The sequence below is a fragment of the Oryx dammah genome, unplaced genomic scaffold (assembly GCF_014754425.2).
Source record: "Oryx dammah isolate SB20612 unplaced genomic scaffold, SCBI_Odam_1.1 HiC_scaffold_2, whole genome shotgun sequence".
NCBI classification, from domain to species: Eukaryota; Metazoa; Chordata; class Mammalia; order Artiodactyla; family Bovidae; genus Oryx; species Oryx dammah.
In genome coordinates this window covers 28,500,101-28,525,605 of record NW_024070186.1, presented here as the reverse complement: position 1 = coordinate 28,525,605, position 25,505 = coordinate 28,500,101, and the positions used below count along the sequence as shown (strand labels likewise).

General features: G+C 41.7%; 1 protein-coding gene across 1 annotated transcript in view; it reads right to left on the bottom strand.

Moving 5' to 3' along the window:
* CLSTN2 (calsyntenin 2) overlaps positions 1-24,806 on the bottom strand; it is a 464,485-nt gene extending 439,679 nt beyond the window's left edge. Inside the window, exons 1-2 of the mRNA XM_040265134.1 lie at positions 24,803-24,806; positions 20,286-20,408 (exon numbers count right to left, since the gene is read on the bottom strand). Of these exons, the coding sequence (XP_040121068.1) occupies positions 20,286-20,408; positions 24,803-24,806 (127 nt within the window). The remainder of the gene's footprint in view (positions 1-20,285; positions 20,409-24,802) is intronic.
* Positions 24,807-25,505: the final 699 nt, after the last annotated feature.

The window sequence follows — 25,505 nt, the reverse complement described above, 5'->3', positions numbered from 1 at the left end:
AATAAAATCCCTTTGACTAGGAAAAAATAAATAAATAAACAGGGAATCTACCTAATTTTAAGACTTACTATATATTTACAATACTCAAGACTGCATAATTGTTATGGAACAACATACAAATTAATGAAATAGAAGAGAAAACCCAGAAACAGATATATACAACCATGCCTACCTGATTTTTGACAAATGTGCAAGAGGAATTCAATGGAGGAAAAAAACTTTCCAACAAATGATGTAAGAGCAAGTGTACATTGTTGGGGCAGGGGTGGCAGGAATTTCAACCTAAGTGTTTCATTTTACACAAAAATTAACTCATAATGGATTATGCATTTAAATATAAAATGGAAAGCTATAAAACTTTTAGGAAAACACATCAGTGAATATCTTTAGAATCTAGAGCTATGCAAACAGTTCTCAACCTGGACACCCAAAACACAATCCCTAGAATGAAAACTGGACTTCATGAAAATTTAAAGCTTTTGCTCAGAGAAAGACCTTGTTAAGAGGATGAAAAGGCAAACTACATAATGAGGAAAAATATTTACAAACCAGATATCTGACAAAAGACTTGTTTTTAAAATATGTAAAGAATTTTCAAAGCTCAATGTTAAAAAAAAAAAAAGCTCAATAGTAAAAACACAAACAATCCAGTTAGAAAATGGACAAAAGATATAAAGAGACAATTCATGGAGGACATACACAAAACACACCGCAAATAAGGATGTGAAAAGATGTTTAACATCAATAGCCATTCAGTTCAGTTCAGTTCAGTTCAGTTCAGTCGCTCAGTCGTGTCCGACTCCTTGCGACCCCATGAATCGCAGCATGCCAGGCCTCCCTGTTCATCACCATCTCCCGGAGTTCACTCAGACTCACATCCATCGAGTCCGTGATGCCATCCAGCCATCTCATCCTCGGTCATCCCCTTCTCCTCCTGCCCCCAATCCCTCCCAGCATCAGTCTTTTCCAATGAGTCAACTCTTCACATGAGGTGGCCAAAGTACTGGAGTTTCAGCTTTAGCATCATTCCTTCCAAAGAAATCCCAGGGTTGATCTCCTTCAGAATGGACTGGTTGGATCTCCTTGCAGTCCAAGGGACTCTCAAGAGTCTTCTCCAACACCACAGTTCAAAAGCATCAATTCTTTGGTGCTCAGCCTTCTTCACAGTCCAACTCTCACATCCATACATGACCACAGGAAAACCATAGCCTTGACTAGACGAACCTTAGTTGGCAAAGTAATGTCTCTGCTTTTGAATATGCTGTCTAGGTTGGTGATAACTTTTCTTCCAAGGAGTAAGAGTCTTTTAATTTCATGGCTGCAGTCACCATCTGCAGTGATTTTGGAGCCCAAAAAAATAAAGTCTGACACTGTTTCCACTGTTTCCCCATCTATCTCCCATGAAGTGATGGGACCGGATGCCACAATCTTCATTTTCTGAATGTTGAGCTTTAAGCAAACTTTTTCGCTCTCCTCTTTCACTTTCATCAAGAGGCTCTTTAGTTCCTCTTCACTTTCTGCCACAAGGGTGGTGTCAACTGCATATCTGACGTTATTGATATTTCTCCGGCAATCTTGATTCCAGCTTGTGTTTCTTCCAGTCCAGCATATTAGAGAAATGCAAATTAAAACCACAATGAAGTAACACTGCACAGTCTATCTGAATGACTATAATAACAGCAATAATATCCAGTGTCAGTGAAGACACAGAGAAACTGGACCACTCATGCATTGCTGGTAGAAAATAAAAAGGTCCAGCCACTTTGGAAGATGCTTTGGCAGTTTCTTAAGAAACTAAACATGTGACTACCATACCACCTAGCAAATACACTCCCTGACATTTATCCCAGAGAAGTGATGGCTCATGTTCACATGAAAATTTATATGCAAATGTTTACAGCAGCTTTATATTTGTTCAACACTGAAAACAACCCAGATGTCCTTCAGTGGGTGAACAGTTAAACAAACATTGAGTATGACCCAAACTGGTACATTTATCTCATTGCATTCCACCTGACAATGAAAAGGAAGGATAGATTATTGATACAGGCAACAACCTAGATGGACTTGAGAGAATACTGTTGAGTGAAAAAAGCATCAACTCTAAAAGGTTGCCTACTTGGTTATTCAATATATACAATATACTCAATATACTCAAAATAACAAAACTATTGAAATGGGAACTGAATCATGTTGCCTGGAGTTAAGGAGGAAATGGGTGGAGGAAAGTCAGTGTGGTTATAGATGGACAACATGAAAGATCCTTGTGATGAACGAACTGTTTTGAATCTTGATTACCAATGCCAATCCCTTGGTTGTGATATTGTGTTATCGTTCCACGAAGTTATCACTGTGGGAAACTGGGTGGTGTTCACAGGATCTTCCTGTGTTATTCTTTACAACTGCATGTAAAACTACCTTTACCTCAAAATAAAGCATTTCATTTACAATCAACTTAAAATAAATGAGCTAGGCCTGAGTAGCAGCTACATCTTCCCTTAGGCAAGGTAACCCTCCACTGGCACAAAGGATCTCTCTGATTACCACAGTTTCCTCTAGTCCAGATTCACCTGAGCCAGGGCTCTTCCTTCACTCGTTCCATGGGTGTGGGTGTAGCGATCAGGACAACACACAAGGTGGGGTGACTCTTCTCCAAAGTAAAACAGAGGGCCACCAGGAGTCAGCTTTAGCTTCTTTAGTGGCAAAATGATGATACTATATCCCTATCCCGATGCTGTTTAGCAGTAGGTTGCAAGCTGCTTGGTCCTTTCAACTCAAATCAGCAAAGATTTCCCAAGAACCTCTAAGTTAGATTATGTGCCAGAACATAGGGATAAACAAGCCTGCTCTGGTATAGTTAAGTAGTTCATTCATGTCCGACTCTTTCAACCCCCATGGACTGCAGCACGCCAGGCTTCCCTGTCCATCACCAACTCCTGGAGCTTACTCAAACTAATGTCCATTGAGTTGATGATGCCATCCAACCATCTCATCCTCTGTTGTCCCCTTCTCCTCCTGCCTTCAATCTTTCCCAGCATCAGAGTCTTTTCCAATGAGTCAGTTCTTCATATCAGGTGGCCAAAGTATTGGAGTTTCAGCTTCAGCATCAGTCCTTCCAATGAATATTCAGGACTGATTTCCTTTAGGACAGATTGGTTGGATCTCCTTGCAGTCCAAGGGACTCTCAAGAGTCTTCTCCAACACCACAGTTCAAAAGCATCAATTCTTCGGCGCTCAGCTTTCTTTATAGTCCAACTCTCACATCGATACATGACTACTGGAAAAACCATAGCTTTGACTAGATAGACCTTTGTTGGCAAAGTTAACGTCTCTGCTTTTTAATACGCTTTCTAGTTTGGTGATAACTTTTCTTCCAAGGAGCAAGCGTCTTTTAATTTCATGGCTGCAATCACCATCTGCAGTGATTTTGGAGCCCCACTGTTTCCACTGTTTCCCCATCTATTTTCTATAAGGTGATGGGACTGGATGCCATGATCTTAGTTTTCTGAATGTTGAGTTTTAAACCAACTTTTTCACTCTCCTCTTTCACTTTCATCAAGAGGCTCTTTAGTTTTTCTTCACTTTCTGCCATGATGGTGGTATCATCTGCATATCTGAGGTTGTTGTTATTTCTCCCAGCAATCGTGATTCCAGCTTGTGCTTCTTCCAGCCCAGCATTTCTCATGACGTACTCTGCATATAAGTTAAATAAGCAGGGTGACAATATACAGCCTTGACATACTCCTTTCCGATTTGGAGCCAGTCTGTTTTTTCATGTCTAGTTCTAACTGTTGCTTCTTGACCTGCATACAGGTTTCTCAGGAGGCGGGTGAGGTTGTCTGGTATTCCCATCTCTTTCAGAATTTTCCACAGTTTTTGTGATCCACACAAAGGCTTTGGCATAGTCAATAAAGCAGAAGTAGATGTTTTTCTGGAACTCTCTTGCTTTTTCCATATTCCAACACATGTTGGCAATTTGATCTCTGGTTCCTCTGCCTTTTCTAAATCCAGCTTGAACATCTGGAAGTTCATGGTTCACGTACTGTGGAAGCCTGGCTTGGAGAATTTTGAGCATTAACTTTGCTAGCATGTAAGATGAGTGCAATTGTGCAGCAGTTTGAACATTCTTTGGCATTGCCTTTCTTTGGGATTGGAATGAAAACTGACCTTTTCCAGTCCTGTGGTCACTGCTGAGTTTTCCAGATTTGCTGGCATATTGAATGCAGCACTTTCACAGCGTCATCTTTTAGGATTTGAAATAGCTCAAATGGCATTTCATCACCTCCATTGGCTTTGTCCATAGTGATGCTTCCTAAGGCCCACTTGACTTCTCATTCCAGGATGTCTGGCTCTAGGTGAATGATCACACCATCATGGTTATCTGAGTCATGAAGATCTTTTTTGTATAGTTCTTCTGTATATTCTTGCCACCTCTTCTTAAAATCTTCTGCTGCTGTCCACAATAAAGGACAGAAATGGCATGGACCTAACAGAAGCTCTGGTATAAGGAGCAGACAATGGAAGAGATTGCATTGAAAGCACAGCAGAGCCCAAGATGAACCCAGGAGCAAATGTGTCCAAAGCAATAAGAGAGGATGTTAGATCAATTTAAGCATGTGATGTAATATGACTCTGCCATTCATTCATTCCACAGACTTTCACTGAACACCTACTCAGTGCCAGGTGCTAAGGACACAGAATGGATTGAGACACAGCTGCTCAAGACCAAGCAGGCTCATGAATACAATCACAGCCCAGTGTGGCAAGTACCATGGCAGAGGAGAGAATTGCATGAGCCTGGGGCCATGAGGATAGCACTCAGAAGACAAGAGTCTATTTCTCATGATGTAGGAGCCCTGGCAGAGGGGTGATCCTGATATGGGCATTCAGAATTACAAGGCCCCTCTAAGCATTGCCCTGCTCTCTCCCTGTACACACTGGGCTGCATTTGGCCCAGGACCCTCTTTGTAAATTAAGTTCAGACATTGAAAGTCATGTCTGATGGATTAGATGTGGACATGAGAAGGGGGGTGACTGGAGACACCCAGTGGAAACCACACAGCAGGCAGGAATATCTGAGCTTGTGAGGGAAGCAAAACTCACTGTACATGAGATAGAACTCAGGTGGCAGAGGGCAGAATCAGCGGCAGACTGGAGTGGAAGGTTATGTGCCACAGCACATCTCTGGCCTGCACGTGAAACCTCCATCTCTGAGAAGGGAAGATTTTGTAGCAAAACAGAAAGAGATGTCAACATTGGGAGTCCAAACATTGTTTCTGTGGGAAGCCTGAGCACAAGTGGACCAGAAGAGGAGAAATGCTACTTCTTCCTGGGCTGAGAGAGAGGTGATGAGGGGAGGTGATGAAGCCCTATTACATGGGCCCATCGGCAATATAGTGGACCACCTGAGGACAGTGCTAGAGTAGCAGGCATCCATAGGTGGGGGGGTGATGGAGCACTCACTGATGGAGGCCAAGGTAGAATACACCCCAAATGGTATGGCCAGCCCAGGGCAGATACCATAGGAACAGGGAACAGCACTAAGAAGGATGGCCCAAAGATAGCCCAGACAGATACATGGCAGAGGGGCAGGCAGCAGTGACTGTTACATTTGGCATCTTAAGGACCCTAGGAGGGACACGAAAAAAGGGAAAGGGCCAAGGGGTGTTCCTGGACACTGAACTTGAGTCCGAAGAGTGTCATGTTTTTATCCTTGCAACCTTCAGCAAAATAAGCCAGGGGGTGGCTTTGCAAATATGCCCACACTCTTCAAATAGGGTTGTTTGTTTTTTTTTTAACTCTTCCCTGACCTTGAAATTTTGCTATTAGTATCATTAATGAGCAAAAAGAACTCCTGCCACACTGAGATTCTTTCTATTAAAAAAAAAAACAAAGTATTTGTATTTTAATAAAGTCAACAGCCACCCAAGCTGACCATTGCCAGGGCTGTCATTTACCATGGCACTCAGCTGGAACTTAGATAAATAATGATAATTTTTTAAGTTTGTAGATCATATTGGACTTGACTTAATAGGCCTTCTCTCCAAACCTCTGAAAGGATGGCTCATAAAAAACTAATTAGTTTATACAGACTGTCAAGGTTCATGGAGGACAGCTGGCCTTTGATGCCTCATCTGTGATTACAGGCAGCTACAAGATCATAAAATCGAGCTCTGAACTCATGCCAAGGTATTCCGTGACCACATGCTGGACACTGTGCCAACGCAAAAGAACTGAACTATAAATGCCTGCTTGTGCTCCTGTTCTTTGATCTGGAATCTCAAAACAAGCTAAGACATTAAGGATTTGCATTCATAGGCCCCCGATTCCTGTTAAAGTCAAACCACTGACCTTACAAATCCATGTTCTGAATTAATATTTGTGATGGGGCTCAATTCCAGGCCTGTTCAATATGGCCGCTGTCATAGCTGTAGAAATAGCTTCTAGAGAAGGGATTAGAATTGGTATTAACTTGTCTAAGCTTGGCTATTAAATGGTCCAATTACAGACGGAGCTAGTTTTCAATCATCATTGATTTCACCATGACGATCGCTGGTTACAGCTTTTTAAGAGGATTTCTTCAGTGTTTTCAAATTCCCAGTTCATTCCTCTCTATGCTGTTCCTTTATCCTAACTGTCTTGGGCTCTTTTCTCTCCTGTAGCTCAAACAATGCCCCATGCCCTCAACATAGAAAGCCACATTGACAGGTGATTTTTATGTGGCCTCTGGTTTTCAAAGACAGAGACATACTCAGTTACATCAGGGGAGAGATTGGAAATACAAGTACAGCAAGATCACCAGGACACCAGGCAGGACCACTCGGGAAATGATGCCACAGTTGCCATGAGGGACCGCTTAGACTCCATTCCCTCTGGTCACATCTGTTTCTCTCTGGGACAGCTGCCTCCTCTCAGTCTGCTGACCAAGCTCTTATACTGTGATTTCCATGTGTCACAGAAGGTTTACCTGAAACCCCCACCCTCTAGCATGGCACTTCAGCATGCAAACAGAAGCCAACTGGCCCATGTGGTCTTTTCTATCCAGGTAGCAGGTCACAGGATGGAACTAGCTGATTCATTCGCCAACTACAGTCAAGTGTCCACCCCATGTCCAATCACAGCCAGGCAAGGGGGCTGGGTCATGTGGCCTGGAATCTAGCCACCAGGGGCAGTGAGTGTGAAAGTACCATAAACTTGTGATATCATGCTTGTCAATAAGGCCGTAGATTGGGAGTCCTTTATGTTCAGATATCTTTGGGCTTGAAGCTTGGTGGATGCGTGTGCCTTCTGAATTGGTTCTCCAGTAGAGAAAAAGGCTTTGTTTTTATTTTATGTGTTTCCTGATTTATTATATAAGGAGACCCTAACTTCAGAGTTAGGTTTGGCCCGTTGTCTGGTTGAGCTGGACAGAGTCAGGGACACTTACATGGAGATGAATAAAGCTAAGAGTATCCCCAGGGCCTGAGGCCAGGACCTTGACCTCAGGGGCACTGTGCCCACTTCCACTGAGTCCACTAGCCATGGGATCAGTTCAGATTAGTTCAGTCGCTCAGTCGTGTCCAAATCTCTGCGACCTCATGAACTGCAGCACGCCAGACCTCCCTGTCCATCACCAACTCCAGGAATCCACCCAAATCCATGTCCATCGAGTCGGTGATGCCATCCAACCATCTCATCCTCTGTCATCCCCTTCTCTTCCTGCCCTCAATCTTTCCCAGCATCAGGGTCTTTTCAAATGAGTCAGCTCTTCCCATCAGGTGGCCAAAGTATTGGAGTTTCAGCTTCAACATCAGTCCTTCCAATGAACACCCAGGGCTGATGTCCTTTAGGATGGTTGAATCTCCTTGCAGTCCAAGGGACTCTCAAGAGTCTTCTCCAACACCACAATTCAAAAGCATCAATTCTTCGGCACTCAGCCTTCTTCACAGTCCAACTCTCACATCCATACATGACCACTGGGAAAACCATAGCCTTGACTAGATGGACCTTTGTTGGCAAAGTAATGTCTCTGCTTTTTAATATGCTGTCTAATTTGGTCATAACTTTTCTTCCAAGAAATAAGCATCTTTTAATTTCATGGCTGCAATCACCATCTGCAGTGATTTTGGAGCCCCCCAAAATAAAGTCTGACACTGTTTCTACTCTTTCCCCATCTATTTGCCATGAAGTGATGGGACCAGATGCCATGATCTTTGTTTTCTGAATGTTGAGCTTTAAACCAACTTTTTCACTCTCCACTTTCACTTTCATCAAGAGGCTCTTTAGTTCTTCTTCACTTTCTGCCATAAGGGTGGTGTCATCTGCATATCTGAGGTTATTCATATTTCTCCCGGCAATCTTGATTCTAGCTTGTGCTTCTTCCAGCCCAGCGTTTCTCATGATGTACTTTGCATAGAAGTTAAATAAGCAGGGTGACAATATACAGCCTTGACGTACTCCTTTTCCTGTTTTCAACCAGTCTGTTGTTCCATGTCCACTTCTAACTGTTGCTTCCTGACCTGCATACGGGTTTAACGAAATGACGGTGAAAGAGAACAGTGGTTCGCAGGGAGCAGTAGAGAACAGTGAATTGATGAGCCCTCCTACAGAAAAGAATCACCCTCAGAATGGGGGAACCTGGCTGTATTTTTCTGGCAGGAATATCAAGATTGCTACAGGTAAGTCAAGTGATGGCTGTGTGCCTCTGTTTCTCCCTCTTTTGATGAGAAGTTTACTGAGGTTTGCCTTTCCCTGGAAGCTTTGTGAGGGAAGAGATCTTTCTCGTTCACAAGTCTCTGGGTCAAGAGGAGCTACATCCAGACTTGATGAGGATCACAAAATCTTGGGCTTCAAGCCAGATGCCTGATTAGATTCCACTTTGGGGAGTTCCAGGATGCAGTGAGCATATTTTGCATGAAGATGGGATGTGAATAATTGTAGCCTAAGGGTAGGGAGAGAATGACTGCACCGGTGTCCCTAAATTGTCACCTCTCCAGGCCCTATGGTAGTCTGCTCTTACTCTGGGCTTAACCACGTGACTTGTTTAGCTAGTGGGACAGTAACAAACTGTCAAAAGTTTCTGCAATCAGCGAATATATATGCTCTGGCCAGCCTGCGGACATGCTAAGCCAGTGTTTTGGAAGATTACATGGCAGACAATGGTGTCATCCCAGCCAAGGCCATCCTAGCCCAGCCAGCCTACAATCTACCCACCAGCTGTCCACAGATACCCAAGTGAGCCCAGCTGGGATCAGCTGAGTTTGACTCAGATGAGCAGAGCTGCCCAATCAATAAGTAGACCCATGAGAAAGAGTTAATGGTTCTTGTTTGATGCTCCTAAGTTTTGTAATGGCTGTTGGATAGCAATACTTAAATGAGGCATCAACTTCACCATTTGGAATTACAACTTCACCTTTATTACTGGGTCTGAGCAAATCATACAATCTGATTCAACTTCAGTCTCTCCTTCTATAAAATAGGGATAAGGAGAATGCGTATTTCGGAGAATGCGTATTTCAGAAAATTGCTATAAAAAGTAAATAATGCAGTGTACGTAAAATACCTACTACAGTGCCTGATATGTAGTGTGGGCTCAGTAAGTGTTAGTTAACAGACTTCCCTGGTGGTCCAGTGGTTAAGAATCTGCCTGCCAATGCAGGAGACATGAGTTCGATACCTGATTGGGGAACTAAGATCCCACACGCCCCAGGACAACTAAGCCCACAGCCTGCCACTACCACTGAGCCTGCATGCTTCAACTACAGAGGAGTCTTCACACTGCAATGAAAGATCCCTCATGCTGCAACTAAGACCCGATGCAGTCCCCCACCCCCTCAAAATACCCACAACCTCCCCATAAAATAAATAAATAAATGTTACGTAACTTTCAGTGCTGTGTGCAAGCTGTTTCCTATATGAGGATGTATGATCAAGGGGACAATTTAGGGTTAAAATCCACCTCTTCTTCCACTTGCCAAGTCATGTGCTCTGGTGTAGGGCAGTGTCTATCTGAAAGAAGGGGCACCTGTTTCTAACTGGCACAGTTGCCATGTGGCTGGCAACAGCTCTGCTATTAGTACTGATTTCATTTTGCACTTTTCATCTTGTTTTAGTATATTGTCATTAATTCAGAATCCAGGAGACTTGAAATTCTCACATCCAAGGGCTTCTCTCAAGATCTCTCCTAGGGCCAGCATGCAAGTTTTCCAACCCGGGACTCCACCTCCCTCTTTATTAGGGTGACTAACTCACTCCAGTTTATCAGGGCCTTCTCAGGTTTGGCACCAAAAGTCCTACAACCTAGGAAACTTGTGGTCCTAGGCAAGCCAGCATTGTTTTTCTCCCTGAATGTCCCTTACTATTCAGTCTTATTGATGCAGAACACTCCACAGTATCCACTGGTTTCCGCTTAAGTGTTAGTTTTACCTGGAACATGACCTCGCCAGTTTTCTCATTTAAAAGGTCACGGTCACTGGTGAATTTTTTCCTACCTCCAGTCAGACCATGAAGCCCATTCCCTGTTGTCATCCCCTTCTTCCTCCTTGACTGACCACCCCTTGCTCCTGTGCTCCTTCCCCTGTATCTGGCTCAAGTTCCTCCTCCAGCCATCCTTGACCCTCCAACACCAAGACAGCTTGTGTGACCCACCATAGGGTCTCCAGCTGCTGCCCAAGAACCTAGTCCAACCAGGCTCCTGTGGAGAGGCCTGGGATACCAGGATTAAGCATAGAGTGTGATGGAGGAGAACTGACCAGTAGAATCTTTAAGAGATGGGCCATCTGAAACTTACCAAGGCTGAGCAGATACATAGCCTGCAACATGAAACAAGTTAAAACCAACAACCACAAAAGGCCACATGGCAGGGGACACACAGACAGCTTCAGTTTCGGGTGGACAAAGAAAGAGAATAATTAACAAGAGGAAAAAAGTGGACGGCTTTGTCACAACTGAGAGAAACAATTCAGGGCAAAGACCCCAAAGTCATGGGCAACAGAGATCCAGGGAAGTTCCTTAGTTTCCCTTGGGCAGAGTAGCTTCACCCTACACAGTTCGACAGGAGTGCTGTGTTCTCTGCTCAGTGAGGCGAAGGCTTCGTGCTCCAGTCTCCTGGCATCTGAGGATGATATGATGGCCCCTGTCCACCCCCATGGAGCTAAGATCTGCCTCCTGAAGCGCTCGGCCCTCAGCAGAGAGAAGGGAGACAGAAAATGCATGAGAGGAGAAAACTGGAATGAATGCAGTGCCTGTGAAGGGAAGACCAAGAAAGGCCCCTATTATGCCCCCAATTCCGCATCAATCCCTGTCAAGGCTGGCAGCTACCAAGTGGGTAGAGCAAAGAGAACCAAGGAGCAGAGATAAGCAACACTTTAATTCCAGAGGGATGGAGGCATCAGGTCTTTCTTTCTCCCAGTCTGCCCGGCAAAACCCTCCAGCAGCAGCAGAATCGGGAGCACAGATGCGGTCTGATAAGCCTTTCTGCTTCTGGGGATTACACATGAACCTTTTCATAGTCACCTCCTACCCCATCTCCCTCGTGATCACAAGCATCAACTTGACCAGATCTTCTGGTTTACTGACTGGTTGTTGCACCCTCATTTTTTTTCAGCTTTCAAATAACTCCTGTATTGTTCTCAAATCACAGCTGACCTATAGCTGGAAACTCAGATCATGGTCACTATAGTGAGGGGGAGACTTCACCATAGGGATGGAGGCCTGAAGACTATGGAGATGGGACCAAGGACTCTGCCACAGGCTGCAGACAGGTATAGGACTCCTGTCTAGCCCTTACTTCCCTGTCTATGTCTAATCTGAACCCTGCCATCTGCTTGGAAATTGCACAAACACAGATTATATCAGCAAAAACATTTGACAACACAAGCTCAAATCTGTCACTGAAAAGAGAACACATCTGTTTTTTGCTATTTATAAACTAAACCATAAACATAAAATCCTGACTCCTATGTTTATATAAGAAAGTTGTTTTAAACAAACTTGCCCATGGCAGTGTTATTTTTTTAATGGAAAAATCGTGTAAACAACTCAAATATACAAAACACAGTAGAAAGGTGAAGTAAACCATGTTATGGCCATATGATATATAATTATGCCTACATGTTAGTATTTTTGAATATGTTTCAATCTGCTTGGAAAATGTTCTGTGAAAAGAAAAATACACAAAGAACCATATATACTCCAGATGAATAAGAACTATGTACCTAGACATGAATAAAAATAGTCTGGCAGGGTTTTAGAAGTATGGGTATACTGTTTTAATTCTTTTTCTTTTGTTCTTTATTTTTATTCTATTCACATGTATTGGGTTGTCCAAAAAGTCTGTTCAGGTTATTCCTATAGCCTGTCAGGCTTCTCTGTCTATGGGATTCTCCAGACAAGAATACTAGAGTGGGTAGCCATTCTCTTCTCCAGGGGATCTTCCTGACCAGGGATTGAACCTGGGTCTCCCACACTGCAGGTAGATTCTTCACCATCTGAGTCACCAAGGAAACCCAATGCCATCTCCTTCTCCAGGGAATCTTCCCAACCCAGGGATCAAACCCAGGTCTCCTGCATTGCAGGCAGATTCTTTATGAGCTTAGCCACCAGGGAAGCCCGGGAATACTGGAGTGGGTAGCCTATCCCTTCTCCAGCGGATCTTCCTGACCCAGGAATCAACCTGGGGTCGCCTGCATTGCAGGCAGATTCTCCACCAGCTGAGCTACCAGGGAAGCCTAAGATGTTCAGTACTTGAATGCATAGATGTTGGTCCATATTCTTCTGTTTCCTGTTTATGCTAGATTCCAACTCTGTGAAGTCCAAGGCAACAGCCCACATTGTAGATTCCAGAGCTAAGTCTGAACCCAATTCTCTGCCTGGTCTACTCTGCACTGAACTTTGGTTGAGACCAACTGATGCTCAGAGAACAGGATAGGACATCAGTCTCTGGTCCTTAGGAATAACCCCATACACCGACCAACTTGGAACACAAAGGCACATCCACAGTGAGGCTGACATAGATGTCCCCTCTGCTGCTTGGACAAGAGCTCAGAGAGTTGTGGGGTGGGACAGACTGAAGATGGCTGTATCCAGTGCAGGTGGTCCTGAGGTTGCTGGATGGGGCAGTGATGCCAAGATGTGGCTGTTTCACAGTATCCCATGTGGTACTCAAGACTTCTTTCAGTTTTTGCTGCCGCCATAAACTACCTAAATACTTACTTACTTATACTTTTTCTTTAAATTGGGGTTTTAAAACTTCAGTAAATGTATTCAGAAAGAAAAGTAAAAAGCCAGCAATATGTGCCCCAAATAGAGCATAATCTAAATAAAATACAACAGAATGTTATTAAAATTCTAGCACAACATGGTTGCCCATGGAGTGCTATGGGATGGAGCTTGCTCTGTCTTTGTCAAAAAAGACAGATTAGCAAGTATTTGAGAGTGCTAAAGACATTTTGATCCTCCCAACTGCACATTTCTCCTTGATAGATTCAGAAAGATTTGAAAAAGAACTTAAATGGAAATGACTTAACATGGAATTCAACTTTCTTTAACAGTATGTCCAGGTACCATGGGAATCTTGTACTGCCAGTGAGATAGGCCTCACACATTGGAAAATTGGTAGAGGGGAAAGGAGGCGGGACTTGGAGTCTGAGGGTCTGGAATTGAGTGACAGGGCTTAGCTTGGCAACCTAGAACAGTTGCTTAATTTTTCCAAGTCTCAATGTCTTTATTTGCAAAACAAAATCATAATAGCTGACCCACTTGTTCCACAAGGTTGGTGAAAGGCTTGGATATAATTCTGTGCATCGAGCATCTTGCACATAGGCACCTGTGTGTCTGTGCGTGTGTGTGTGTGTGTGTGTGTGCACGTGCGCACATGTATGCATTTATAACAAAAGAGCACACCGTTCACACCTAATAGGTTATTCCACAGGGATAAATGATAGGTGGAACATAACTAAAATTTCCAGAGTTCCACACAATTCATAAATGATTTTCCACAGCATTAGTCAACTGGTTGCCACATAAGAGACAATCCAGGCAGCATAGCTTGATGGTACAAGTGGGTGACTACATTAAGCCTTCCAAAAATCCCTGAACTTGCTTTTCCTCTTTCCTTAATATCAGCACCACAGATTATATCACTTCATTATAATCAAGCTAAAATGAATAAAACACAGCTTATTGATGATTGTGAGAATTATTGTTACTCTTGATTGCTCTCATTACTACCATTGCTAGGATTATCAGAACCATGATACACTGGGCATCCTTTGGCTGCTAGTGCTCTTGGCACTTGGTATTAGTATCTTATTTAATCCACATATTAACCCAGGAGTAGGTACTATGTTCGTTGTCATTCAGTCACTAAGTCGTGTCTGATTCTTGTAACCCAGTGAACTGTAGCCCGCCAGGCTCCTCTGTCCATGGGGTTTCCCAGGCCAGAATAATGGAGGGGGTTGCCATTTCCTTGTCCAGGGGATCTTCCCAACCCAGCGATCAAACGTACATCTCCTGCATTGGCAGGCAGATTCTTTACCACCGAGCCACCTGGGAAGCCCCACGTACTGTGCTTACCCCTATTTTATCAAATATAAATAAGTTACCCCTCAGAGCAGAGAAGGCAAGGACAACGCACTCCAGTCCTCTTGCCTGGAAAATCCCATGGACAGAGGAGCCTGGTTGGCTTCAGTCCATGGGGTCGCTAAGTCGGGCATGACTGAGCGACTTCACTTTCACTTTTCACTTTCATGCATTGGAGAAGGAAATGGCAACCCACTCCAGTGTTCCTGCCTGGAGAATCCCAGGGACGAGGGAGTGCACTGGAGAAGGAAATGGCAACCCACTCCAGTGTTCTTGCCTGGAGGATCCCAGGGATGGGGGAGCCTGGTGAGCTGCCATCTATGGGGTCACACAGAGTCAGACACGACTAAAGTGACTTAGCAACCCCTCAGAGGAGTTCAGTTCCTTATCTGAGACCATACACCTTGTCAATGGCAGAGCCAAACTGTGAATCCATTTGTGTCTGATCAGAGCTTGGGACTGCTCACAAGTAGGATTCTTTTATCATCATAAGATACCACTGCTGTACAGACCCCCAAGGAGGGTGTCTGCCATCAGGCAGCTGTGGAGTCCAAGCATGAACAAAGGCCCTGGGTGGATCCAAAGACAAGGAGGGAGACAGATTGGTAGATACTGAGCAGAACAAGGAGGACCCAGAGAAATAACCATGGAGGAAAAGGTGCCTTCTGCTATAACCAGCTAATCAAACCAGGCCAAATCATATCCCAGGCAATTTTCTGGGCAGCCTTCAGAGAGTCACCCAGGCTGAGAAGCCAGCCAATTATGCCTGATCATTCTCTGCAGCCCTATCCTCACAAAAGACAGGTCCAGACTGGCCCAGTGTAGACAAATGAGCAGTTCTATTATCTCTGAAAGGTAATTTAATTCCCTTCAAATTTAAAAGTCTCCACAGTTTCCTAACAGGCCTCAGTGGGGCTTGTGCAGAATTTAATAAGTTCACGGTGTGCCCAGCTTGCTTTCATTATCATTTTTTTGCCATGCAGTAGACAGAATTTTCATTATGACTCAAGGATTCTTCTGTATCTGATTCTCTAAGATCGTGTCTGCTGAGCTTACACCAGGTTGAGAACTGAGTCAGGTCTAATGGACTTGACTGAGGTCTGAGAGAGGTTTCATTGCCTGAGAGAGAGTGTCTCTGCTAGTCAGTTGGGGCAGGGATCAAACAAATATCACAGGGAACAGGAACTCACAGGAGGATGAAAGCCCCATGCTCCACTCCCAGACCCATGGCTGGCCTCCTCTGGGACACTGAGCAATTTTCTCAGGCTCCCTGTGAGTTAGTGATCTCCTCTATGAAAGGAAGACAAGCATTGTGAAAAGGAAACCCAAATCAACAAAAGTTTTACTATATCTTGAATTATTGCAACATTCTTTAAATTTAACCAACACAACAATCCTGGGAAGCTTATATATTTATTCAATGAATGAAAACAGTGAGACTACTGGGACTGCCATGGTGGCCCGTTGCTAGGACTTCATGCTCCCAATGCAGGGGGCCTGGGTTTGAACCTTGGTCAGGGAACTAGATCACACATGCCATAGCAAAAGGTCCTATGTGCTGCAACTAAGGCCTGAAACAGCCAAATAAATAAACAATCAAAAAAAAAAATAGACTGAGACTACGTAATTGGTGATTGCATCTTATTGTCATAAAATAAGATTCCACACTACTGTCATAAAATAAGATTCTACACTATTAAATTCCATTTAGGGTCAGGGAATGAGAGATTTGTGTGAATGTGACTGCAAGTGCATTCAAATTTTCTGGAAAGCAATTTAATGTGTTTCAGAACTTTAAAATATTTGACCAATTAATTCTAATCCTGAAATCCATCCAAGTGATAGAATCAGAAATATAGACACACGTTGTAATAGGAAAGACCAGAAATAGATAAATTGTCTATCATCTCATACCAGTTAGAATGACCATCATCAAGAAGACAAGAGTTAAGAAGTGTTGGTGAGGATGTGGAGAAAAAGAAACCCTAAAGTACAGTTGATGGGAATGAAAATTGGTATAACCGTCACAGAAAACAGCATGGAGATTCCTCAAAAAAATTAAAAACCCGAACTACCATATGATCTAGCAATCTCACTTATGGTTATATATCCTAAGGAAATGAAATCAGAGTCTTGAAGAGGTATCTGTACTCCCAGGTTCATTGCAACATTATTCACAATAGCCAAGATATAGAAACTACCTGTCAGTCAATGGATGGATGAATAAAGAAATATATACAGACATTATTCAGCCATGAAGGAAAGAAGGAAATCCTTCCATTTGTGACAATATGGATGGACCTGGAGGGCAGGAACGCTCAGTGAAATAAGTCAGACAGAATGACAAATACTGAGATGTCACTTATACGTGGAACCTAAAAAAGCTGAACTCATAGAAACAGAGCAGAATGGTGGTTAAAAGGGGGTGGAAGTGAGGAAATAGGGAGGTGTCAGTCAAAGCGTACAAACTTCCAGTCATAAACTTGGGGGATCTAATGGATCACAGCATGGTGATTAAAGTTAACAATACTGTATTATATACTTGAAAATTGCTAATACAGTAGAATTTAAATATTCTCACCACAAAAATAAGTGGCAATTATGTGAGGTGGTGGAGATGTTAGTTAGCACTATGTGGGGATAATAATTTTGTAACACGTAACTGTATCAAGGCAACACGTTGTATGCCTTAAACTTACACATTATATGTCAATTATATCTCAGTAAAGTTGGAAAAGAATAAAATAACAGTAAACTATAGAATATTCATTGAGTCAGAAATCATGCAGCCATTTAATGAGTTGCAGAAGAGTACTTAATAAAATGGTATATGTTCCTTAGTTTAGCAGGAAAAATAAGTTATAAAATTGACTATGAAGTGTGATCAACATTTTTAGGTTAAAACAAAGTAGAACAACAACTGGAAGGAAATATGCTATAGTGTTACAGAGGCTCTCTCTGGGAGTAAGAATTGTTCACATATTCTATAATAAACATGATTGTCATAATCAGGAGATACACAATGAAAGCTATTTTATATCCCTGGATTTTGCATTTATCCACAAAATGCAATCATGATTTTTATTTAAATGAATGATACCTTACACAGGAAATTTTTATTAAAAAACTTATTTTAAAGGGGGGACATCTCAAGAGAAACAAGACAGAGCAAAAGTGACGTGGTTGGAACCATCTCCACATGAGCTTATAGCTCATCTCACTGGCTAAGTGGAAATAAAGACCACTGGGATGAGGGTGGAAAGCCTGACACACAATACCAGAACAGTTGATAAGGGGTACCAAAAGCTGCAGTTGACTTCGGGAAGTGATGGAGCTGGTAGATATGAATTTTTCAATTTTATGAGAATGATAGGAATCTGAAATAAATCTTCAGTATTTTCTTTTTAAGATAAATGTTTTAAAATAAACGCCTGCAGCATGGATGGATGGTTAGTGTCTATGTCCTGTCTTAGAGCCGATCATAAATAACGCTGAGAAAAATAGCTTTGACCATTCTCAAAAGCACCTTTATTTTTCACTCTTAAGAGCTTGGAAGATTATATTTTTGATGTGTTAAACTAGATTTTTTTAAAAATTCAGCTGTAAATATCAAGAGGAGTGTAAAAATTGTCTTCAGAGAGACTACTCAGGGCTTCACTTAGACGCCAACCTTACTTTCAAGTGTCAGAAAACCTGTGGTCACATTTAATGGTTAGAATTCAACTCCAAGTTTAGAGTATTCGATGGATTTAGAATTGAAGAAAATCCTTTGGTCAATCTTCAGGTAAAATGATTAAGTGTCCTTCAGGTCAACAACCAAGGAAGGTAAGTCATTGTAAATCCAAACTTCCCAATACCAGATTTGCTTAAAAAGTTTTCTTTCCCACTTTGGTCTTTACATTACAGAGTCTATAACTTAACTGTAAAACAGCTTAATCAACAACCTCAGTTTCCTAGTTCACTACCAGATGAGAACAGGGTTACACTGATGCAGACACAATGAATACTCAGACACATCCTTCATCTTTTAAAGTGTTAGCCTCACTACACCACAGTGACTTAACAGCATCCATATGCTTCTCATTTAATATGTCATTAGTTTTCTCTCTTATGTCTTAAACAGGGTTCACACAATTGAAAGGAAAGATAAATAAAGGACTTGTACATATTCCATCTAACCAGGGAAGCCACAACTCAGTACTTTAGATACTTCAGATCTGACTCATCAAGATAAACCAGAATCCTGCAGTTTTATGCAAAACATCTCAACTTCTAAATGTTGTCTCTACTTAATTTTTTAAAGCACACATCACATGCCAATTCAAGCATTTCCATAACCCAAACAATCTTGCTAGTGTTTGTTTCCAGAGGGTTGGTGAGAATTGCTGATTAACTCCAATATAGTTTAGTTATGTCCAAGAAAGGGATGAGTTGGAATATTCCTGAAACTGACAAAGAAGGTCTGGGGAAGACATTTCATGTTTTGTGGAAAAGACAGCATGGGATTTACACTGCCAAGTGGCGTTTTGTTGAGTTGGGACCTCTGAGGATGGCTGGAAAATATATGGAAATGCCCCCAATTCTAAACACCATGGAAGTCACAGTTAGGTACTCTTTGTGGCTATCATTCTGTATAAAATAAAGATGAAGCCTTCTTCTGAGAGTCTCCCCCATGCTCTGCAAGAATACTTATGGGTTTACCTTCACATAAGGCTGAATTTCCCTATTTTACTCACCCCTCATTCCTTACTTTATAAAATGTTCTGTAATGAAAAAAAGGCCTTCACAAAGCTTATCTCTTAGAAGTGTGAAAGAGCCAATTTTTTCTGCCCAAGTAGCTCATAAAGTAACAGGCAAACTGTCAGAAAAAATAGACTTCATCACAGTGAAAACCTCAGCTTGGCACCCATCTATCATAAAGCAATCTTCCAGAAATCTTGAAAACCTTCATTAAATTTCCTGTCTTCCTCCTGACAGTTATAAAATGTTAACAATATCACTCATGATGTAGGCATCTTCAGAAATTCTTTGTCCAACCCCTCCTCCCCCTGCCATCACCCATCCCCTTTTCTTTGCCAAAATCTATGGAAACATGAGACATAACCATCTTCTTTACACACCCTCCTGGGGACTTGGCCCTTGCAGGAGGTTAGAGGAGGAAGCAGCGGTCATCTTGATGACACCGAGAAGGCTCTTTAGTTACAAACTGCAAGGACAAAATGGCCCTGCCTCCAGATTCCTTCTCCAAATGGGACACCCATTTTGAAGCTCAAGGACATGACCCTTAACAAATAACTCCTGATACTGTTTTCTTTCCTTTTTCTCTTGTCAATCCACCAAGTTACAAGTCTTCATCTGCCCATGAATGTGAGTAGTGGGGACAGTGGGTCACACATCTTCTCATGTGTATGAGTCAACTTTCTAGAGGGAAAATCCCCTATGGACCTTGCTGGCCCAACTATTCCAACTTCAGGGACTACTTTAGCAATATATCATACACCATCTCTCAGAAGAAGAACATATAAGGGTCTTGCATTGGAGGCAACACCAAGGAGAAAGACCATAAGGAGGTATAGAATTTACAAGGAATCAGAAGAAACCCAGCTTTGAAAGCACAGACTCATCTGTGAAAGGCACAGGTGGTGACAACAGCAAAAAAATCGTGGAGGTTTCTCGACACATCTCTCAAGTGAGTGCAGCCCGACCAGGCTAAGCCATCATCTCACCTGCAAAAGGAACCGGTGCATCTTTATCCAGGGCAACCAATGGTGGGTCCAAAATGACCGTGTCATTGTTCTCTGTTATGACTCCATGATACGAAGTCTCAATCCATGGTTTGTGCTTGTTCACTGGAAAACAATGGAAACAATAGAACAAAGACTGACTTTTAATATCATCATTTGAATAACCAATCCATAATAACATTAGGAATTTGCTAGAATCCCATTATTTCTGTTTCTAGAAATAGAAATAATGTGTGTATGTGTGTTAGTCACTCAGGCATGATCAACTCCTTGCGACTATCCAACCCGTGGCCTATAGCCTGCTGGGCTCCTATGTCCATGGAATTCTCCAGGCAAGAATACTGGAGTGGGTTGCCATTTTCTTCACAGGGGATCTTCCCAACCCAAGGACCGAACCTGAATCTCCCACATTACAGGCAGATTCTTTACCATCTGAGCCACCAGGGAAGCATGCAGATGCCTAGTGTAGATATTTTAAATAATTGATCCAAAGCTTTATTTCTCAAATGCTACTATTCATAGATGTTTCAGAGTTAAAGCTTGTTATCAATCAACAAAATAGCAGATTACGACTGCGTACAGGCATTTTTTTACCTCAACCTTATCTGATCCATCATTAGGAGTTATTACTGAACTTTATATACATATATATGGATAAGTACCAAAATAGGTGTGAAGATATAGCACACATTTGAATATTTTCTGATCAATGCAAGATTGAGTCTATCTAAATTGTCTAAATCACCTAGCATTTGAAGATGCTCCTCAATAATTTGACCAGCTGAATGATACACTATATGCTGCTGCTGCTAAGTCGTTTCAGTCGTGTCCAACTCCGTGTGACCCCATAGACGGCAGCCCACCAGGCTCCCCCGTCCCTGGGATTCTCCTGGCAAGAACACTGGAGTGGGTTGCCATTTCCTTCTCCAGTGCATGAAAGTGAAAAGTGAAAGTGAAGTCATTCAGTTGTGTCCGACTCTTCGAGACCCCATGGACTGCAGCCCACCAGGCTCCTCCGTCCAGGGGATTTTCCAGGCAAGAGTACTGGAGTGGGGTGCCATTGCCTTCTCTGATACACTATATAATATACAATTGATACACTTAAAATATGTTAGTAGTTGAGGAATATCCTCCCAGCACATTGTATTCTTATCCTCCAGTACCTTGGAATGTGGCCTTATTTGAAGATAGGGTCTTTATATAGAGGTAATCAAGTAAAATTAGGTTATTGGGGGGGCCCTAATCCAAAATGACTGGTGTCCTTATGAAAGGGGGAAATTTGCACCCAGAGAGGGACAGACATACACACAGGGAGATCACCATATGAAGACTGAAGCTGTGCTTCCACACCTGAGGAACTACTGAAAGCTACCAGGGAGACTTTCAGAGCAAGCATGGTCTGCTGACAGTCTGATTTCAGACTTTTGGCCTAGCACTGTGAGACAATCAATCCCTGAAATCTATTTCTGAAGGCTGAATCAAGCCCAGGGAAGAGAGCCCCTCTGCCTAAAACAGGTCTTAATGTGGCAGCAGGCTCATCCATGCTCACACATTGGCATTCAAACCAGTGCTTCATTATGGACTCTGGAAGAGTAACAGCCACTCTGGGCTGTCCCCATGCTCCTCTGCTCTTTTACCAGCCATCAACACAAATGAAATGTAAATAATTTGCAACTGTTAGGAAAAATAATTAATCTTTTTTTTTTCCTTTAATTAAACCCAGGGGCCTATTTATTAGAAATGTGTACAAAAGATATGCCAGGAGCTCACCCAATGCTTCAGATTCATGTGCCACTCGGCTCAGTGGCAAACAACAGAATCTAGAGTCATAGTTGCTGGGTTTCAGCCCTGGCTTAGTCACTTGAGGGCTGATCCCCTGCAAGTCTGTTGGCCGCTCAGTATCTCAACTCCCTCAGTTGTAAAATGGGGATGATGATGCCACCCATAGGGTTGTCATGCCACTCAAGTGTCCTGGGCTGAATACATGGCTCCTGACTTTTCATTACTCAGATTCACTGCTGCTCTTTGGGCAGTGACAATGCCTACAGGAAAGGTGCTTTATAGACCCTAATGTTGAGAAGTTGACACCTCTTCCCCGTTAGTGAGGATTTTCCTCTTTATCACTACTACTGTTAGTTGAGTACCTACCACACATTAGGCATTTAAGATACATTCTTTAGTCTTCCCAACAACCCCTCTAGATACCCCTTCATATCATTGTACAGGTGAGGAACTGAGTCTCAGAGGGGTTTAAATGTTCCATTTTTAGAAAATAAGAAGGTTCATTGTCCTAAAATTTCTTCATACCTCTCCTACTTTCTAACTTCCTTCAGATCTATCTCAACTTCTGTTTTGTCAACATTGATAAACATTTGCATCTTGATGAGTAACCCAAATGAAATCTTTGTTTTGTGTATAGATCACATCCTCAGGGTTGCAAATCAGTACATAAAATTGACATTATTTTGATTATGAGGATACAGTTCATGGCTAATCCAAGTATTGGGCATGGATTACTTTTCCTTCTTAGAGGTCTAACTGTCAATTCAAGAACACCACTCCTTGTATCCAGACCAGTTGGATTCTTGATTCATTTATTCCATCAAATGGCTGAGTTGTCCTCCATTTTAACTTGCATCATATTTGGAACCAGCCTCCTTTGTATATTTTTGGTGTTCTGAACTTAATGACTGTCTTTTTTTAATTTTTGTCAAGTAATGAAACACAGGAATCCTTCCCCACATCCTAACAATACTATAGATTTTAATCTTTCCATATATTACTTATCCCTCATTTGTAAAATAGAGACACTTCATTGGAATAGTGTGAAAAACTGCATGATCATTTAGTCAAATCTAGTACCCCTGGTACAACGAGGCATTTAAATACTCTTAAGTCCCCCTAGCTCATCTCATGCTCTCAGTGGTTGAGATGTACCTAACACTTCAGAGGTATTTAATTCAGCTTCTTTCATTCAGCAAATATCTATGGAGTACTTAAAATGTGCAAAAAGAGTCTAAACTTTGGCAGTAAAATGAGGAAAAATGTCGCTGAAAAAAAGCATTTGACAAAATTCAACATCAATTTATAACTAAAGCCACTGGCAAATAAAAAGTATAAAGAAACTTACTCAGCTAAAGAATTTTTATAAAAACCTATAGCTAACAGCATAATGATTAAAGAGTGAATGTTTACCCACTTGGTTTGGAAATGAAAAGTTTAAATTGTTTTTATTCTCAGAGAACATGCTTATCAGTGAAGCATATTCTATGGAATCTACAAAAGTGCCACTAGAACTAATATATGAGTTTATGAAAGTCACAGGTTAGAAAGTTGATCTATAAAAATCAATTTTATTTCTATGTATTAGAAATAAACAGAAGTTTGAATTTAAAAATATGAATATTATAGCATCAAAAACACAAACATTTAGAAATAACTTTCACAAAATACTAAAAAACTTTCACAAAATACATGTAAGTTCTGTATATTGAAAACACTAAGATATTGCTGAGAGAATTTAATGAAGACCTGGAGAGGTCTTAGTCATAAGATAGGCAATGTTCACAATTTAGTAAACTTGATATAGTTAAGATGTAAACTTTGTCCTACTTCATCTGTGTCAGTGCAACCCAAGTCAAAATAATAGCAGAATTTTTAAAATGGATAAGCAGCTAATCCTAAAATTTATATGAAAAAGACCTGATATAGTCAAAACAATTTTGAAAAGAAGAGTAATATTAGAGGACTTGAACTACTTGATTTTAAAACTTCTTATAAAGCTACTCTAATCAAGACAGTGTAATACTAACATAAAGATAGACATATAGATCAAAAGAAAGACTGAAGAGTGTAGAAACAGACATACATACACATGGTCAATTAACTTCTGACAAAGGTTCCAAGATAACTCAATGGGGCAGAAGATAATCCTTTCATTAAATGCTGCTTTGGATATCCATAAGCAACAAAACAAAACAAAACAAAACCCTTCAATCCTACGTACTACACACCATACACAAAAAGTGTCTCTAAATAGATCATGGTCTTAAATGTAGGAGTTAAAACTACAAAACCTTGAAAAAAAAAGTATAGGAAAAAACCCTGAGGGTCCTTAGGTTAGGCGAAGATTTTTTAGAAGGGACAAAAGCAAGTATGAATTATAAAAGATAAAATTGATTCATTCAACTTTATAAAAGAAATAGAAGAAAACATTAGATAAGCACATCTCATGAAGGGCTTGTATCCAAAATTTAAAAAGAACTCATACAAAACAAAGACAAATAATCTGCTTTCAAAGGGGCAAAAATTTGAACACACATCACCAGAGCAAATACATAAATAGCAAAGAAGAATGAGAAGAGATATTCAGCATTAATAGTTCTCCGAGATATGTAAGCTAAAGCCACCATAGGATAGCACCATGTCACTGCTAGAATGGTTAAAATGAGACTGACAATACCAAGTTGTGATGAAGATGTAAAGCAATTGAAACTCACCCATTGCTGGTAAGAATGTAAAATAATAAAATCACTTCGAAAATAGTTTAGCAATTTCTTATAAAATGGCTCAGCAACTCCATTCCTAGTATTTACGCAAGAGAATTGAAAAGACAAATTACATAAAAACCCTCGCAGGTAAACTTTCATAGACTTTTTTGTTCAGAATCGTGCCAAAGTGGAAACTAAAGTGGCCATCAACTAGCAAATGGACAAACAAATTGCAATATATCCATATAATGGACACCTACTCAGCAATGAAAAGAAATCAACTGATCCAGATGAAAAAAATAGGTGAATTTCCAAAGTATTTCACTGGTGAAATGAAAGAAGTCAGACACAAAAGACTACATGCTGTGTGATGCCATTCATATGACATTCTGCTGCTGCTGCTGCTGCTGCTGCTGCTGAGTCGCTTCAGTCGTGTCCGACTCTGTGCGACCCCATGGACAGCTGTCCACCAGGCTCCACTGTCCCTGGGATTCTCCAGGCAAGAACACTGGAGTGGGTTGCCATTTCCTTCTCCAATGCATGAAAGCGGAAAGTGAAAGTGAAGTCACTCAGTCATGTCCAACTCTTCGAGACCCCATGGACTGCCCACCAGGCTCCTCCGCCCATGGGATTTTCCAGGCAAGAGTACAGAAAATGCCAAAGTATTGGGACAGATAAACAGATCAGTAATTGCTAGAGTCTGCTTGCCAAG